This window comes from Apodemus sylvaticus, chromosome 3, assembly GCF_947179515.1.
Source record: "Apodemus sylvaticus chromosome 3, mApoSyl1.1, whole genome shotgun sequence".
NCBI classification, from domain to species: Eukaryota; Metazoa; Chordata; class Mammalia; order Rodentia; family Muridae; genus Apodemus; species Apodemus sylvaticus.
The window spans coordinates 143709779-143729265 of NC_067474.1; the positions used below are offsets into that span (position 1 = coordinate 143709779).

The 19487-nt window shown below is 52.1% G+C and overlaps 1 protein-coding gene across 9 annotated transcripts in view; it reads left to right on the forward strand.

The window, feature by feature from the left end:
- Window positions 1-16253: 16253 nt before the first annotated feature.
- Window positions 16254-19487, forward strand: part of Col16a1 (collagen type XVI alpha 1 chain) — a 51676-nt gene continuing 48442 nt past the window's right edge. For 8 of the 9 annotated variants that reach the window (XM_052177497.1, XM_052177500.1, XM_052177502.1 and 5 more), the window contains exons 1-2: window positions 16254-16477; window positions 17987-18093. In XM_052177497.1, the coding sequence (XP_052033457.1) occupies window positions 18021-18093 (73 nt within the window). In that variant the 5' untranslated portion in view covers window positions 16254-16477; window positions 17987-18020. Of the gene's footprint in view, window positions 16478-17960; window positions 18094-19487 lie in introns of all 9 variants that reach the window. The other variant, XM_052177498.1, reaches the window with a different exon arrangement.

Sequence of the window (19487 nt, forward strand, 5' to 3'; positions counted from 1 at the left end):
GGGTCCTCTGAAGGCAGGTATTCTTTCCAGACATAGTGGCAAATACCTTAATCAAGAGGCAGAGGCAGAGGCAGAGGCAGAGGAAGAGGAAGAAGAAGAGGCAGAGGCAGGTGGATTTCTGAATTTGAGGCCAGCATGGTCTGTAGAGTGAGTTTCAGGGCAGCCAGCATTACACAGAGAAACTTTGCCTCAAAAAACCAAACCAAACCAAACCAAACCAAACCAAACCAAACCAAACCAATTTTTCTTAACTACTATGCCATTTCTCCAGCCTCCTAACTTATTCTTAATAACTGTCATAGTGTACCCAAAAAGGGCCATGATTGTATTTTTTTTTTTCGAGACAGGGTTTCTCTGTGTAGCCCTGGCTGTCCTGGAACTCACTCTGTAGACCAGGCTGGCCTCGAACTCAGAGATCCACCTGCCTCTGCCTCCCAAGTGCTGGGATTAAAGGTGTGCGCCACCACTGATTATATCTTGCCATCTTTGAATCATTAAACAACAATGTCTATGTATGTATGTATGTATGTATATAATGTTATGTGTGTGCAAGCATGCACACGTGTATGGACATGCACACATCATCTATGTGTATGTGGAGGTCAGAGAACAACTTGTGGGGGCCACTTCTTTCTTTCAAGGATTGAACCAGGTATTCAGGCTTTGTAATGGATGCCCTTACCCACTGAGCCATTTCACTGGTCCTGAATCATTTCCCCCCAAATCACATCATATTAATCTTTCCATAGGACTGTTTATTTTTATGTGAAATTATATCTAGTACACCTTCCCCCACTGGCCTGTGAGCTTCTGAGTCCAGAACAGGGTCATTGTCACTGCCATGCATGTCTGCTGCCTGGCACACTGTAGGAACTTCAGAGATAATCCCAAATGAAGGGATGAAGAGACATTGGGAGGGAAATGCCCAGCAAACAAACAGAACTGAAGGTCTGGGTCTTGGTGGCTGGTCTGCTGCAGACAGCCTGTGTCTGTGTCTACCGCTGGGGTGGGTGGGATAGGAGGCCGAGGCCTGTGCAGGCCTGAGAAAGGGGAGCCCCACAGGACACCAGCCTCAGGGCATGCATATTGCAGAAGGTTCGTTGCTTGAATATTAACTCGATGCTGGACCGGCAGCCCTGACTGCTTCTGAATTTTTCACTGTCAAGTCCAGGAGCTGACTGGGGATGGGGGTTGGGAGGGCCAAGCGTCTGCATCTGGAAGGCTACATACTTTTATGTGAGGGTCACAATGCAACCGCTTAGCATGGCTTTGTGCCTTGCTATGTGTATCTACATGTCTGAGCATGCACTGCTTTCAGACGGTCTATGAGGACACAGGTGAACTGTGTTTCACACGCTATCACGGACAAGCTCAAACGATGGAAGGAGGGACCCAGGACCCTTGAGTTCCATTCCCTCCATTGTGAGAGAGAGGGAAACCAAGGCCGTAAGGGATGCTGAGGTCACACCCACTAATCCAAGGGAGGACAGAAAGCCATTTTTACCAAGCTGGGCCCAGGTGTCTTGCTACACCAGAGCAGTCTGGGATGCAGCCTACGGAGAAGACAAACATGGATATGAGCGATCGCTTTCAGAGCAGGAGGGGTCCGTTCTGCCTTGCAGGGGAGGGGAGAGTGTCAGGCAAGACCAGGAAGGGAAGACTTGCCCTGAACTTCTACTAATTGAAGGCTCAGCGGGCAGAGAGAGGGCAAAGGGCACGGAGGCGGAGGTGCCGCACAAGCAAAGGCGTGGAGGCATGAAGCAACCTGGCAGGTTTGGAGAATTACAAATAACGCCATTTGGCTGGAGAGGAGCCTGCTTGGAGGGTTGCAGAGACAAGGCTGTGAGGGGGAGGGGGGTTTGTGGGCTGTGAAAGGGGATTAAGTGTAGCTTATTTACAGGGCTTTAAGAACACCCTTGTGTATAGTGCTGAAACAGACTTGACTTTTTGACTCCATTGAGGGAAAGTGAATTCAACGAAAAACATTTCTTGAAGACTTATTATGAGCCAGACCCCATGCTGAACCCCAAGGCCAAGACTCTGAAGGAAACGCATGCTCTCAGCTCTGTATCTGAGATGCACACGGACAGGTGCAGCAGGTAGGGATCTTGGTCCAAGAAAGACCCTGTGTTTGTATTGTCTGGAAAAATTGCCTCCTCCAATCTGATCCACTCTAAGCTCTTTCCTGTGAGTCTGCCAAAAATCCAATCTCAGCCATTCCTGGACCCCTTCTTCCTCCATAGACTTGTACAAGGTTCCGACGCACCTTCCTACACCACAGAAGAGCTGCCGCCTGTCCTGGTCCACCTTCCCCTCATGGAGAGGCCTGCTGTGCTGGGCCCATGGGAGTCTTGAGATTCTCGGACCCAGTTTTTCCTCTATCGCTCAGGGAAAGTGAAGCCAGGATTTCAATACCCAGGTTCTATTTTCCCCAGCTGCATTCCCCCCACCCCTAGATCCTGTCATCTATTAAGGACATCTCACTCTCGGTACCCCCCACTGCTGCTCCCCCTCCCCCCCAGCAACCAGTCGCCAGCCCCTTTCCCCTTTGTCCTATTCAGCTCATCCCTTGAGAACACCGGGCACAGTTGCTTCCAGAAGGTTCCTTTTTCAAAAGTAGGCAGGAGGCCTCAGACTTCAAGCAGCTCCTGTGTGCTACCCAGCACAGTTCCCCCAGGCTAGGAAAATCAAAAGCCTCGGCTACCAGCTTGGAAGTGGGAGGAGAGAGACAGGAAGAGTAAAGCAATGAACAACTCCATAACCTGCCCTGCAGGATGACCTGCAGTTAGAGTCCTAGGCGGAGGCTGGTTGTAAGCAGTCGAGGTGTTCTGGGGGCCATGGAAGCCCCCCCCTCCCCAATGGTAAGCATTAGGTCAAATCTCAGGGAGGGCTCAGATGGGATGGAAAGACAGAAGGAGCCTCCAGAGGGATGAAATCCACAGAAGGTGAGGCTAACGGTGAAGAGACCCTTAAGTCCCAAGTGTGAAGTTTATCTGGACCCTGAGAAGCTACGGGGATATTTTAATCATGAGAGTTATAATGCTAGATGTCTGTTGTAGAAACACTGCCTGTCTATTAGGAATAGATGGGGCAGAGAAAGCCAGGAGACAGCAGCTGGCAGGTGCTTCAGGGACCAGCGGCTGGGTCAGACAGAACGCAGCTTGGAAGTTATCCTGAGCAACAAGAGACAGACAGGGCTTGGAGCTGGAAGGCAGCCATGAGAATGGCTCCTGTTTCCGGGGAGGGAAACCCTGTGGATGTCCCCCAGAAGGGTAGTGTGCAGAAGGAACATGAAGAGAGGGAGGACGCTTAGCGCTCCCCGCGTCTGTTTCCCCGCGATTCCTCAGCTTCCCACTAGATGGTGCCGGGAGAACGGGCTCCACCTCCCATTATCCGCCCCTCGCCCCGGAAGGATAGTCCTCGACTTGGACCGCCCAAAAGTCAGGCCCCACATGTGTTCAGCTTCCTTCATCCCTCAGAAATGTGGCCTCAGTTTCTGGGGCTTAGTCGTGGGGCACTTGCTTAAGGACCTCTCTCTGCCTAAGAGCCATCGTGTGGCCCCAGGTCTGTCTCTACAAGCTTGTTCCGGTGCTCAGAGCCGTCTCAGCCCTTCTAGCTTCTCGGTCTATCTAGCTCAAGCAGATGTATCCTATACTCTAGGTATCTAAAGGCCTCACCACGGCTGACTTCCTATCCTCCAGCCCCTGATCTAATGCCAGAGAGGAGGGGTTGGGGCCGGGGCATCTGCCCGATGCCCCAGCATTCAGGCCCTCTAAACCTTGGGACAGTGTGGCTAGTCAGTCATGGGTGGGCAGGGCAAAGTTGGAAACCGGGGTGGAGTGTGGTAGGGGGAGGAGGGCTAGCGTGAGGTTCTGTAAAGGAAGACTCGCCTTTCATAAAGGAGGCCTATGGCAGTTCGAGGCGTGGTCGGTGAGGGCGTGGCTATAGTGAGGCTGGGGGCGTGGCAGACAGCTAGGTGGGATCTGGGATCCTGAACCTGGCTGCTCTCTCTGCTTCCAATCTCGCCCGCTCAGTAGCCAGGACCCCTCCAGCCATGGCCTTCAGTCCAATAGACAAACACTACAGTAACGGGAGGCTGCTGGCCTCACTTAACAGAGGCCACACCCAGCTCTCTAGAACTGCCGGGCCTGGGGGATGGGGGCAAGGGGACTCGTCTCTGTGCCTGCGATGCACCCCCACTATGTAGGTGATGACGCTCGCATCCTCGTGCTTCTATTCATTTCTAGGTGGACAGCTGGAGGGCCTCAAGGCTTGAGCCCCAGGGGAGGAGCTACTTAGGCGCGGGCGTCTCAAGCTCCCCCCACCCTCCCTGCTATTCTGTGCTCAGACCTGGAGCCAGGTCTAAAAATAGACACGGGCGCTGGAAAGTGCCCACCCAGGAGGGGGTCAGGGAGGTCTGAGTCACCAGTCCGGAGGGCCTCTTCCCGCATCCCCCGCGGGAGCAGAGGCAGTCTTGATGGCTAGGCATCACTCGGAGTCTCTTGGCCAGACTGTGCTCTTGGCCAAGCGGTGCCCTGCTTCCAGGCCCTGTGAGCAGTAGCAGCCGCAGCCGGGAAGGATTAGGAGTTCCTTGGCCTGATTTATTTGGTTGTTTTTATGCATCTGGCTGGTACGCCCAACCCTGGCTGGACAGTCGCGTCTGCACCTGCCCCTCACCACCCAAGTTCATTAGGCTGTTCTGGTATTCTGGGTGTGGACCTGGTCTAGACAAATGGCCTATTTGGGATCTTAGAGGTTCTGGAGCGAACACTGCCCATTCTACAGATGAGAAAACTGAGTTAAGAGCACAAGAGGGGATCGGCACCAGTGAAGAATAATAGCTTGATATTCAACTCTTTGTTCTGCTCTTAGCTGACTTGCCTGGCTTCTTGTAGGGCCTGTCCAGTAAGGGGTTCCCACTGCAGATGACCACAGGCTGTTGGCTTGTTCACCGGTAAGAGGAGAACAAGGAAACTTACTTAGTATATGCTGCTCCTGAGAATAACTTTTAAAAAGGAATAGTAGGGGCTGGCAAGATGGCTCAGCGGGTAAAGCACTTGCTGCACAAGACTGGCGACCTGAGTTCAAACCCCAGGTCCCTGTCTACACGGCGACATCCTGTGACCTCCTATGAGTGCTGGGTTCTAAGCATCTGCCCTTCTGTCACACAGTAATAAATGAAAATTGTTAAGTAGCATTGACAGATTGGGAGCAGAGCTTGGTGTGATCCCAGCTCAGCCAGTTAGCTGCCATGTCTGTCATTTCTGTCTCTGTTCTTCTCTGTGTGCCGTGGGTTAGAGGGCTGTGGAGCCCTCGGACGGACATGGAGTAGCTGGTACACGGAGGCACGTCCTGGGTCTGAATGACAGCACAGGAATTCACACAGGCCTGAGTCCTCAGTCCATTCTCCATCGTGAGTGGTGGACATACATATTTGGGCCCTTAAGATTCCAACTTAGGGGTGAGGTTGGGGGTAGGAGAGCTGGAGAGATGGCTCAGCGGTTAAGAGCACTGACTGCTCTTCCATAGGTCCTGAGTTCAATTCCCAGCAACCACATGGTGGCTCACAACCATGTGTAATGGGATCTGATGCCCTCTTCTGGTGTCTAAAGACAGCAACAGTGTACTTGTATACATCAAATAAACAAATCTTTTAAAAACTAGTAAGTAAATCTGAAGAGTAACATGATTGAAATTAAAAAAAAAAAATCCAGACTCAGAGAATGGATAGGCTGAGTCCCCCCAGTTCAGCCTTCCCTTTTGGTCAAAGGACATGGAGCCACCTAAAGCCAAATGTTCCCAAACAGACCTGGCCTTGAACCCACACACACTACCACTTCGGCCACTGCCCTCCTTGCCCCTAAGTTTTGGTGCCAGGCCTTTACTGAAGGTCAAGGCCAACCAATCCCAAAGTCAATTTTTATTTCTCTGTGTACTATTTAGACCATTTCACAGAATAAAAAAGTTATCATATTGGTTAGAAATTCCATTGACTTCTTAATAAAGGCAGCTGGTTAGTGATAAAGTGAGACACAAGTGGAGCTTGGAGACGTCAGGTGACCCTCGCTGAGAGGAGCAGGACTGGAGTCCGCAGTACATTACCAGCCCCCTCCATAAGGATGGTGATAATTAGCGTGCTTGAGTGTTTCCTGTGGATTTGGCTCAATCTCATAAACATTCTCATTTAATCCTCTCAACAGATCATCCCATTCAACAGAGGTGGAGGCTGTGGCTCCGAGAACTGAAAGATTTAGCCTAGGACAGCAATTCTCAACCTGTGCGTGGTGAGCCCTTTGGGGTTGCATATTAGATATCCCACGTATCGGATATTTACATTATGATTCATAACAGTAGCAAAATTACAGTTATAAAGTAGCAATGATATAATTTTATGGTTGGGGTGTCACCACCACACGAGGACCTGTATTAAAGGGTGGTCGCATCAGGAAGGGTGAGGACCGCTGGCCTAGAAGACAAAGCCAGGAAATTGCAGGACCAGGGGCAGACCCTTACTGATCTTTATTTTCTTTCTTGATGGAAAAGTTGGATGCCTGCCTGCCTCGCTGCTGCAGCTCGTCTTGCTAGCCAAGTTGTCAAGTCTCCGCAGCCTCGCCATGAGCGCCATTGGCGGGAGGTCAGGCCAACATCAGTCAGAGCTTCTCTCTACCCAGAAATTCCAGGATTCTACAGTTTTGTGACTCTATGTCTCAACTGTCTGAGGCCATTGCATGCAAAGAAAGAATGTGGGAGGAGTCTCCGACTCCGCCCCATCCTCTCCTGCCTCACCAAGATGATGACTGGTTTGCTCTGGTCCTCAGCAAGAGGTGGAGTTCCCTCCTTTATACAAAAACAAACAGAAAACACTTAGGCTCGGCCCCTGGCTTTGGGGAAATGGTACCCAAACCAGGTCCTTCTGGGCCTGGTGTCCAGCAGGGCACTGGATGCTCTAACCAATCAGTGGTGGCTGCTTTCTGGGTACCAAGCATCTTCCCTGGATCTCCTCTCTGTCCTCGCTCCTCCAAGCATCTGCGCGGATACACCCATCTGGGAGACTAGTCCCGATTGCTTTCCCTATCCCCAAATGAGAAGGAAGAAAAACAAATCTAAAGTTAATGCTGAGCAGAAAAGCAGAAGAGGGAGGGAAGGCAGCCGGGCACACGTGTACTGTGAGCTGAGGCTGCAAACACTTACTGGGTGTCTGGAATGGCTAATGTGTACTAGGTTCCAGGAACTGTGCTCAATATTTGACAGGCATCCTCTTAGCAACCTTCTTTGTGAAGTGTGGACAATTCTATTTTGCCAACAAAAAGAGGGCACTCACTCCATGGAGTGGGGAAGTACTTTGTCAAAACTCATTGCTAGGCTGGGCAGTGGTGGTGCACGCCTTTAATTCCAGCACTTGGGAGGCAGAGAGAGGCAGGCAGATTTTTGAGTTCGAGGCCAACCTGGTCTACAGAGTGAGTTCCAGGACAGCCAGGGCTACACAGAGAAACCCTGTCTTGAAAAACAAAACAAAACAAAAAACCCCAAAAAACAAAAAACAAAAACAAACAAACAAAAAACCCTCATTGCTAAATAGAAGGTAGAGGTGAAGTACAACTCTTATCCCAGGATCAAATCTTGACTTTTGTAGGTGAGTAAACTTTTTTTTAAACAGTCTCACTGTGTAGCTCAAGCTAGCCTTGAACTTGTGATCCACTTCACCTCCCAAGTGTCTGGGAGTCCAGGACCTGACCATCATGCCCTCCCTTTTTGAGGGGTGGGGGTGGGGAGGTTGAGACAGGGTTTCTTTGTGTAGCTCTGGCTGTCCTGGAACTCACTCTGTAGACCAGGCTGGCCTCGAACTCAGAAATCCGCCTACCTCTGCCTCCCAAGTGCTGGGATTACAGGCGTGCTCCACCACCACCTGGCCATGCCCTCCTTTAACAGTAACTGTGAGGTCGTGCTTTGGAACGAAGAGCCAAGTGCTAGCCAAGTGACACTCAGTGAGAGCAGAGCTGACGTAAGCCCAGGCCCGCACTCTGACATCATGCCCGCCCAGGCTTCTCAGTGTGGTTTTCTGGGTCGAGTCACCTGGGCACTTAGATGCCCAACACTCTGTGTACCCAGGCTTTCCCATGTGACAACAGCACCTCCTCACAGGGACTGTGATGGCCCGACACACAGACGTCACGAGCACAGCTGAGCTCTCAGTACTCCTTCCCTCACTCTGAGAGTTAAATCTCCGAATCTCGCTGCCCTGGTGAAGCAGCGGTGGCAATGCCGTGCAGTCTAGAACCCACTGCAGTGCTCAATGATGTACCGCACCCCTTTTGACAAAGGAGTGAAAGGAAGAAAGGATTTGCTGGGACTCCTGTCATGTGGGCTCTTCCTTGGTTAGCTCTCTGTACTTTGGACTTGTCCCCAATGACCAGTTCAAACCCACGTTCTGTCTGTGTCCTTTTGTGAGACCTTGTGCTGATTACTCTCCTTCTCCCTGTCTGCTTTCTTACCCTTCATACGGAGCAGCAGATCGTAATAGCGCCGCGGCCTCCCGTGGTGTTGTGAGGCTAAATTGAGTTTTCCATAGACAGTGCCAGCCAGTGCTTGATATGGGCTCAATAAATGTTACTGGAGGTTATTAAAGGCAGGAGAAGGGTCAAACTCTTCTAGAGTCTTGGGTCTTCTAATGACTCCCAGCCTTGGTCAGAGTTTAAAGGAGGTCATGGGATTCTGCAGAGTTTCTCTGGCCCTGGGAGGCAGGGAGGAGTTCTTAGCTCTTGACGCTCTTGCCGTTGGGGCTAGACGCTTCTTTTTTGGGAGGAATGTCCTGGACACAGGAGGGTGTTTAGTAACAGCCCTAGCCTCTACTCTAGATGCCAGTGGCACTTTTTTCTTCTGTACGTTGTCCATGTGGTTCTGGAGGGGCTGTGTGAAATCGTTCCTCAGCTGAAACCCACAGGCATAGAGCAGTTAGGTAAAGTTCTCATGGCTGCTTTCACACCAGGCAAGGTGTGACTGACAGTTTACCTTTTGTTACAATGGGAACCGAGGACTGGAGTTGCAGAAAAGGTAGAGGTGAGATTTTTTTTTTGCACCTGCCATTTCTCCATGGTTCATTCAAGAAATAGGAAGAGCCCTAAGAGCCAGCAGGGCTGGGACCCAGGAAACCACAAGAGTCTTCCTTTTCAAGCGTTCGTTCGCTCAAGCTAGAGACATGTCTATAGCTTAGCCTTCTGGGATCTGGGCTCTCTTTTCCAGAGGATTCAAGGTAGTCATATTGAGCAAAAGGGTAGTCATGCCCTGAATGCTCTGACCAGACCTGGGTGGTGGGTGACCATCACCAGTCCTTAGTTGCCAGGCCTGGGTGGTAGGAGACCCTTAGTTTGCTGTGGTCCTGTAGGGCTGGTGGCCATCAGCAGCACAGAGCACTGGCCCTCCCACCAGGACCATGACAAAGCTGACAGCCAGTGGTGAAAGACAGGAAGGCAGGCAGCTGTGTGGACGGGTGTGGCGCTGTTGCTGATTTAGGACAGGGAGGAGCGTGGAGAATGAAAGACAGAAATAGTCAAAGATAGAAAGCCAGACCTAGAATCAGTTATGGCCGCACGTGGGGGTGCGGTCGTAGGTAGACTGAGGCAGGATGATCGTGAGTTCAAGGATTGGTTTGGCTACAGAGGAAGAGCCTGGTGAAGGTGGGGTTGGGGAGAACGCTGCAAGCAGGTATATTGGTGCTAGAGAGAGATGAAAAGTGAGAGAGACAGGATGGAGGCAGACAGACAGTCCAAGAGGCAGAGAAACACTAGCATGAAAGTCAGCAACAGGGACATGAGGTGGGGACATAAACTCCAGGAACATGAGAAAAAGACAGAAAGAAAAACAGAGACAGAAGAGAGAAGTGCAGATTTAGAGATTCGGATCTCAAGGCAGAGGCATACGGGAGAGTTAAACAGTGAAGCGAAACAGGAACCAAGTCACTGTGAGGAGGAAAGAGACGATAGACACCGTGAGTCAGGACAGACACCAGAGGCATGTGAGGACGAAGAAAAGAGGCCTGTCTGGTTCACGATCTCTTCTCCCTGATTCAGAAGCTGTGTGTGCACATGTGTGTGCATGTGTCAGCATATGACACACTCTGTGTGTGTGAGTATATGCATGTGCGTGTATGTGTACATGTGTGTGCATGTGCACATATGTGTATGCATGTGTGAGCCATGGCAAGTTCCCTGTGTGTGTGTATGTGTGTGTGTATGTGTGTGTGAGTGTGTGTATACATGGGAGTATGTGTGTATGACAGTGTATGCATGTGTGTGTGTGTGCATGTGTGTGTGTATGTGTGTGTGTGAATGTGTGTATGCATGGGAGTGTGTGTGTATGAGAGTGTATGCATGTGTGTGTGTGTGTGTGTGTGCATGGGAGTGTGTGTGTATGAGAGTGTATGCATGTGTGTGTGTGCGTGTGTGCGTGTGTGCGTGTGTGTGTGTGTGTATGTGTGTGTGTATGTGTGTATGTGTGTGTGTGTTTGTGTGCGTATGTGGTGCCTCATGAAAGTGCAGTCTGTCTGGGGGCAGGGTGGACAGGGTACAAGTATAACCACTCAATTGCTCATGCATGCCTATGAGGCTCCGGGTTCAGCCATAGTCTGCTAGAAATGGCGGGCACGGTTAGTCGGAAAGATAATATGTGGCACACACCAAAGCCGAGTTTTCCACGGGGCCATGTGATAAAGGCCACTGGGACTCTTCCACACTGGGAAGTCAAGAAGGATACTCAGCCAAGACCTAGGTATCAAAGGGCCAGTCTGCAAAGATTAGGGCAGACACCTCCAAGAAGAAAGAGGAAGAGCACCAAAATCCCTGAGCCAAGCCAATGCAGGGGTTCATGGTCGGGAAAGAAAGTGGGAGACAGCCTGTGGTTAAGGTGGCGGGCCGGAAGCAGAGGCTGTATTACGAGGCACTTGGAAAGGCTTGGGGGAAAAACTGGGCCTCTAACTTTCTAAAAACTATTTATTATTGTTTTATGTGTGTGAGTGCTCTGCCTGCATATATGTCTGTTTGCCTGGTTCCCATGGAGGCCAGAGAGGACATTTGATCCCCTGGAGCTATAGTTCCTGATGTTGTGAGCCACCATAGTTCCTGATGTTGTGAGCCACCATGTGGGTGCCAGGAATTAAACCCAGGTCCTCTGGGAGGGCAGCCAGTGTGCTTAACTGCTGAGCCATCCTCTTTCCCGCCCCCAAGGTTAGGGTTTTATTCTAGGTATAATGAGAGCTGGGCAGCAGCTGATAGAGGCTGGGAAGGAGCTCCCTGTTTGCTGGGCTAGGGGCCTGGGTGGGGTTGCTGGGCTGAGAGTCGCAGGCTGGAGCTTTTGCATTGACTTGAGCAAGGGTGGTATCAGTGGAAGTGTTGGATGTGACCCGTACTGTGTGGGTAGAGGTGACAAGCAGGAGTGGGGGAGGGGTGGGATGCAGGAGCCAAGTGTAGACTGCAGCCTGAGCATCAAAATGAATTATGGTGGCATTTACTGGGAGGAAGAAGCAGGAGCGGATCTCTGATGAGCAATCCATCAGGTGTGATATGTCTCAGGGTGTGTATGCATCTGTGTTCATCTATGCCAAGATCTAGGTGTGCACGTGTGGCTTGGGGGCCCCAAGCAAGCCTAAGACATCTGGGTCACTTCTGCTTAGATGTCTTTGGGCTCCTGGGTTTGTCCTGGGAATAAGCTCTGTCTTGGCTCTGAACCCTCCCCCAGCCCCAAGGGTTGCCTCTGCCAGGTGGTGAGCCCCTGCCAGGTGGGGAGCCCCAGTGGCAAGCTGGGGTAACAGAAAGGCCCTTGAGCCTTGCCAACATCTGTGCACATTACCCTAGGCCCAGGAGGCTGTGGTAGCCCCACCCGGCAGCGGCAAGCAGGCTCCGGGGCAGCTGGTGGCGATTAGCAGCGTTGATTACCTCGTGGCGATGCCATCTGGGGTGAGGGCACCGAGCCCAGTCCCATGGGATACCCTACTTGCTCATGTGTGGGGCTTTCTGGGGCTGATGCATATAAATGTGTCAGTGGCATCTGAGCGTATGCGCATATCTGTGTGTGCCACAATTCTGAAAGTATCTCTGCTGGCATAGTGGACATGTGTGTGTATTTATGTGTATGTCTGTGTACATACATGTGTCTGCGTGCGTGTGCACTCAAGTCTAAACAATTTTTTTTTTCAATCCTGGGGAGGAAGTCATCTTGTGTATGAAACTGCTCCGCTGCTGTACTGGCCTTCCTAGCCCTTTAAAAAACCTTTGAGACAAATTCTGGCCTTGAACTCACAACCTTTCTGTGTCACACTCCTGGGTAGCTGGGGATTACAGGTAAATACTACTCTGCCTGACACCATATATATCCTGAGAAGATGCACCTCTTTGTGTTTGGCTATATCTAGGAGCCTAATTCTCTGTGTGTGTGGAGGGAGAGGGGTCACATCTGTGTGTGTGTGCACTCAGGTCTGTGTGAACGTGCATGTTGAAGCATGTGGAGGGAGCGTGCACCGGGGCTGTGCGCACATGTGTCAGTGTGAAGAGATCTATGAGTACATCTCTACACTGCGATCACAGCCCTGTCAGAGCATGCTCCCTAGATTTGGTTGTTCTTTTTGTGATTTTTTTTTTTTACATTTTTTTGTTTGTTTTGATTTTTATTTATTTATTTATTTATTTATTTATTTATTTATTTATTTATTTATTGACACCTGGCGTGGTTTCTCTGTGTAGCCCTCGCTGTCCTGGAACTTGCTCTGTAGAGCAGGCTGGTCTTGAACTCCCCAGAGATTCCCCTGCCTCGGAGTGTTGGGATTAAAGGTATGCCCCACCACTGCCTGGGTGGTTTGGTAGTGTGTGTGTGTTTTAATATTTTTATTTATTTATATGGGTACACTGTACCTGTCTTCAGACACACCAGAAGAGTGCATCGGATCCCATTACAGATGGTTGTGAGCCACCATGTGGTTGCTGGGATTTGAACTCTGAATGCTTGGAAGAGCAGTCAGTGCTCTTAACCACTGAGCCATCTCTGCAGCCCGGTTTGGGGGTTCTTATGAGCATCTCCGGGGCGCTATAGGAAGGTCTCTGGACAGCACTCTCTCAAGCTCCTGCATCTTCGAGAAACTCAGCGCGGGGCACGAGTGGGTGAAACCTGAGCACGACTGTGCAGTGATTTCCACCGTTCAGGTTCGCTGGCCACGGTCTCCGCTCTCCCACCAATGGGTTATGTGATGCTAGGCAACTTGTTCCTGTACTCTGGGTTTCCCTTCAGCAAAGGAGGTGTGAGCACTGCCCCCTGTAGTGCTCTGTGAACCTGACTAGTGTACGTTCTCTCCTTTCCCTGCCCAGAGCTGGGCAGTGCTCCATTAGCAACCCTGACTGTGCAAGCCCAACCCCTCCTGACCGAGCTTCTGAAAGCCCCACCTCCCGCACTTCCTGCCTGCTGAGCTCAGCGCCTCGCAGGCCCCACCACTGCCACCGCACATCTGGGCCCGGGCTCCGTGAGGGGACCACAGTGGGGCGCCTCCATGGCGTAGCAGCAGCGTGGTTAGGTTTCCGTTGACTCAGCACCTCCCGGGGTGGAGGTGGGAAATCCCAGGCCTGTCATGGCTCTGCCTGGGTTAGGGGCCACAGGGCTACAGAGATACCACCTACTCTGACAGGAAGCCCATCCATCCTCCAGGACCGGGCCCTTAGTGGCTTCCTTTCTAACCCCAACACATACCCCACAGCCGCTTTCCTTCCTCCTCTGAAGCACATCCAAACTCCTTAGATCCTGGCCAGGATTCGAACCTGGGTCAACTGCTTGGAAGGCAGCTATGCTCACCACTATACCATGTGTAAATTTGTGCACTTTTTTTTTTTTTTTTGCCTCCTCCGACCCTGGATATAAAGCAAACCTCCCATCCCTTAATGCCCCGCCCCCATCCCTACAGACCCTGTCCTCTGCTAAGGATCCCAATAATGAAAATAGCAGCAAATACCTCTCCTCCTATGTGCCAGACCACGGCTAAGCATTCTCACAGATGTTAATGAGTTTCCTTTAACAAGGCTACTCCGGCAGCTGCTGGCCTCTCATCTCACAGATGTGCAAATAGAATTAGAGATAAAAAGTAGCTTTGAACCAGGCCTGCTGCCTCCCCCCCCCCCCCACAACACTACTCAGGAGGCAGAGGCTGGAAGGTTAAAAGATCTAGGCCTGGCTCAGTGTGCTGATACACCAGTGCTTTAGTCCCAGCGCTCAGTAAGCAGAGGCAAAGGGAATCTCTGTGAGTTCAAGGCCAGCCTGGTCTACAAAGGGAGTTCCAAGATAGCCAGGGCTACATAGTGAGAACCTATCTTAAAAAAGAAAAAGAAAAGAAAGTTCTAAGTCTGCTTCTGTTACAGACCAGCTCAAGGCCAGCTTGAGCAACTTAGTGAGATGTGGTCAGTTTTTGTTTGTTTGTTTTCAAGACAGGGTTTCTCTGTGTAGCCCTGGCTGCCCTGGAACTCACTCTGTAGAGCAGGCCGGCCTTAACTCAGAAATCCGTCTGCCTTTGCCTCCTGAGTGCTGAGATTAAAGGCCACATTCTGGGGGAACTGGAGAGAGCGCTCAGCGGTTAAGACCACTGACTGCTCTTCCAAAGGTCCTGAGTTCAAATCCCAGCAATCACATGGTGGCTCACAACCATCTGTCATGGGATCTGATGCCTATTCTGGTGTCTGAAGACAGCTACGGTGTACTCACATATAATAAATAAATAAATCTTAAAAAACAAAATAAGGCTACAGACCACCACCGCCACCACCAGGCACCTGTACAAATTTACACATGGTATAGTGGTGAGCATAGCTGCCTTCCAAGCAGTTGACCCAGGTTCGATTCCCGGCCAACACACCAATGAAGGGGGCTTTAAAAGAGAGAAGGGGGGGGGTTAGAGAATGTGGCACGATGGTGTGGGGGAAGGGGGTCCCCAGGCGGGCCCATGCCCAAGCCCCTCTTCCCCCTGAGGGACCACATTCATAGACTAGGTATAGAATAGAGTTTATTCAGGGCAGAAGATGGGAGTTAGAGAGGCAGAGAGAGAGAGAGAGAGAGAGTAGAGAACAGAGAAGTGGAGGCCAGCCATGACCACGTGGAGAGAGGGGGGAGGGGAGGAGAGCCCAAGAGGGCCAGAGAGGTGGGAGTGTGAAAGGGGAGAGCAAAGAGAGAGAGGAGGGGCAAGTAGCCCCTTTTATAGTGGGCCAGGTCTATGGGGCGGGGCATACCTGGCTATTGACAGGTAAGTGTGGGGTGGAGCTTAGACAGAATACCAACATACACACACACACACACACACACACTATACCACAAAGGTTGGAGGTGTAGCTCATTGAGCATTAGCTTAGAATATGCAAACTCTAGGTTCAACATCCAGATTTTTTTAAAAAAAAGTATGAGGGTCATGGAGATGTCTCAGCGGGTAAAGTACTTGCCTCCAAACCTTAGTTTGATTCCCCAGAAGCCATATTGTGGAAGGGGATAACTCCACAAATTGTTCTCTGACTTCCACACATATACAACACGGCATTTACAACTGCGCCTGTGAACACGTTTCGGTGTACATGCAAAATAAATTAAGTTTTTTAAAAAGTCTACTTAAAGTCATAGAACTGGAGCAGGGAGCAGGGAACAGGGATCTGAACCGTTCCAACCGCCTGGAGTCCTAGAGTAGAAATGAGGACAGAGCAGGAGTTAAGGGAGCACAGGGTTGGGGAGTGCTGTCCCATCCCTCCTCCCAGTGCCGACAGAGGTTCTACAGCCTAGGAAAGCTAGGCCCAGGCACTGGAAAAAGCTGACCACTGAGGCTTGGTCAACAGCCACGTCGCGGCTTCCACGACTATGGAGGAGGGTCCCTAGCCCTCTCCAGCTTTCTGGGGTCTCAGCCAAGGAAGTAGGGGGAGGGACGCGAAAGAGGTCCCGTAAACCCCAGGCCTCATTCTGGGCGCGCCTAGCCTGGCCTCCCTCCCACTAGGCAGCCGCAGGCGCCCCTTCGAGGGCAGCTCTGGGCACGCAAGGTCCCGCCTTGCTCTGCTCGCCCGCGGGCTCACCTGGCTCGGGAAGCGGGATGGGCGGGCCCGGGCGCAGGGCCAGGCCAGGAGCGCGGCGGTGCAGCCCAGTGGCCAGCGCGCCTCGCAGCCGCCGAGCCCTCGCCACCTCCCTCCTCCTCCAGCCTGGCGGGCAGACCCAGCTGTGTTCCATTAAGCTCTTGGCCGGCCCCCAGCCCCTTGGAACCGCCCTCTTCCCTCTCCAGGAGCGGCCGGCAGTCCCGGCAGGCGTGCATGCTGCACTGCACTCACTCTCTAGAACTCTGGGGACGGAGAAGCTGGGGACAGCGCAGACTGGCAGGGAGAGATCGAGGATCCCCCTGTGGGCCGTGGACCCCTGGCCCTGCTTCCCATAGCTGGCAGCCTTGGGGCTGCCAGGATTGCTCAGTGAAGGGCTCCCCCGGCCGTTGGTAAGTGGGCCAGCACTGGGCCGCTTCTCCCTCTGAGCGGAAAGGGCATTTTCTGCTGCTGACTCGCTCTGTGACCTGGGGCAAGTGGCAAGCCCTCTCTGAGGGCCTCAGTGCTCTCAGGTGTGGTGAGCTGGAAACTCCGTGCTGGTCCTGCTGTCTCTGCCTCCATCTGTGTCTGTGTTGAGGGGGGGCGGGGTCTCCATCTCTTTCGCTCAGCCCTACATCCCTCCACTGAGTCTGAGGCCTGGGAGTGGGAGCCAGATGTGAACATGTTGAGTGCATCAATGTTCACGCCTCCACATGCACCCACATGCTGCTCATAGCCGGCTGCCTTTCCACCGGCTGTCAGGGAGGGAAGGTCAGGCTAGGGTTGGAGAGTGGGGGATGCACACCCCTAGAATGGGAGATGACTGAGATGGGGGACACAGACCTATCCCAAGAGTCCAGCATCTATCTGTCTATCTATCTATCTATCTATCTATCTATCTATCTATCTTGCGTGAAGGCATCCTTTATTCGGTAGCCAGCAATAAGGGAGATAAGTTAGCATGGCACTGTACAAAATCAAACTTGCCTAAGAAAGTACCAACAGAACAGCCTCCTGGAGGGGTGTCATAGGCTGGCTCTGGACAGGAGCATGTATGTAAACTCTGGGCTTATCAGTTCTCATGTCTCTTAGCGCGCTTGCCTGCAGCTCGGTTTGATTACATAGTCCCTGGTGTCCATCCACCTATGTGTATTGTACCGACACACGTGGCGTTGTGTGCTCATGATCTGCCTGTCCTGGAAGGGGCCAGATGATCTATGACTCTGCTGGCCACTTGCTGAGCCTGCATTGATTTATCTGGGCCCATCCATCAGGGTTTAATAAAACGAAAAGACGAGCATCCATCAGCGGGAGAGGTTGGCAACAAGGTCCCGAGCCCTGGCGACCTGCTCTCCCGCCCCTGTGCACACAAGGGGAAGTTTTCTTGGCCCATACACAGCCCTGTGATCCCTGCCAAGAGACTCAGTCCAGTCCCCAGCCCCTGACCTTGTGGGTGCCTGGCAGGGCTACCTGGGCTCAGCTGAGCACAGCCCTCCAGGTTCTGGGCCGCTATGTGCCAATGCAGAACACAACTGTTAAAGCTCTGGGCTTTGTCCAAGCATTTTGACAAATTGCCTCTGCTAATGGCCCCTCACTCTCCCTGCCTCTGTGGTCTTTTAGAACCCTTCAGACCTCTCCTCAACCCAGCGGCAAGCTCCTGACACAGCCAGAAGCTGCCTGGGCCTTGCTTCAGCTAGTCTTCTGCTCAGACTGGTGGGTGTCTGGGACATACCGGTGGTTAAATATTTTCTTTATTACCACTGCCCAGATTCTCACCCCAGGCCTGTGTCCCGGGGCCTCTGAGAGGAACCGGCGCCAAGCCCTTGCCCCCGCAGTCCCTGGTGTGTGGGCCCCACAGAAGGCTGTCACTTACCCACACTTTTGGGCACTCGGAAGCCCACCCCCATGTCTCTGGTTGTCAGGTGCCGAGGCTGCAGCTGATTTCCCTGGACCAGCATGTTGGCATCCTGGGCTCCCGGCCTGTGGGTATTCGGGCTCTGGGCCACCTTCAGCCATGGGACAAATATAGGTGAGCTGACAGGCCAACATCTGGCTCCCTGAAGTGCTGGGGTCTTTGCCCATATGTGACCATGTATATCTCAGTCATGTGGCATTTATGGCCAAGTATAGGGGAAGTATATAGCTCAGGTTAGCTCAGGTGGTGTTTACATACTTGAGCCTGCGTGAGTGAACTCTGTGTGTGTGTGTGTATGTGTGTGTGTGTATCTTGTTTCTGTATATCTCTGGTTTTGCAACTTGAAAAGCTCAGTATATACATTCAGAACATACACTTGTATGTACTCCTGGGTCTCTGGGTGGTGGGGAGGGAACAGGCTCCCTCTGCAGCCTCATCCTTGCATTTCTTGCTGTCTAGGGAGATGGGAAAGAGCAGGGAACTACACTCTCCCTACAAAAGGCAACACTTCCGGAAAGCTGCCCAGCCCGACTGTGCCTTCTCATGGCCATGATTCCATCCTCCAGGCACAGGCTCCTCCTTTGCACCAGTCTGGTTCTCTGATGACTGCCCACCCCGTGGCTCAGCCTCTGGACAGGGAGAGGGTGCAGCTTTCCAGGGCCCAAAGCCAAGGGAAATTGACCAGGCATTCTGCCTGGCCTTGCTGGGTGCCCTCTGGGCTCAGTAGCTGCATCACCTAGCCAGGAAGGAGCTGAACTCCTAGGGCCCAAGTCCAGGCATCCAGGGTGTATGGGACTGCTATTGTATGCACATGTATGTGTATGCATGTATACCCATGTATGTGCGTGTGAATGTGTGTATATGTGTGTGTCTGCATACATGTGTTTCTGTGCGTGTATTGAGGAGAGAGTTTTTCCCTCCTCTCCCTCACCGGGTCCCCTAGAGGGCCTGGGGCAGAGGATTTCAACATCTGTAAGGAATCTGGGCGCATTGCCAAGGGTGACTCACCCATTGCCTCGGAGATGCTCAAGACAGTAATGGTCTTTCCGGCCAGACTTGGGGGTGGAGAATCCAGTGGGTCACTGTGCCCAGGGACACAGAGCTCTATCTTTCAACTAGGCAGGGCAGGGAGTTGGCTATCTACTGAGAGGTGACTTGACTGGTTTGATCCAGCGTTCCCATCAGCTTTGTTGGGAGGTCCGTTTGATCTTAGCCCCTGTCTGTCTGATGTAGCACCCCATCAACATTTCTGGTCTCAGGAAGGCAGGGAGGACACAGCCTCAGGGAGAGAGAGGGTCATAGCCACGAACCTGTCCCTTTGGGACTTTAGACTTGTGCCCTTGTTCAGAAGTTGATACCGCTTCAACATGCCTCGTCGGAGCCTAAGGCGAGATGATGCCCTTGAGCTGGCGGTCCCCTCAGCCTCTCCTTTTCTTTCTGTTCTGTCAGTAGCTGGGCATGCAGGGGAAAAGTCACTGGATTTTCTACTTTGAGTATGGGATGTAGAA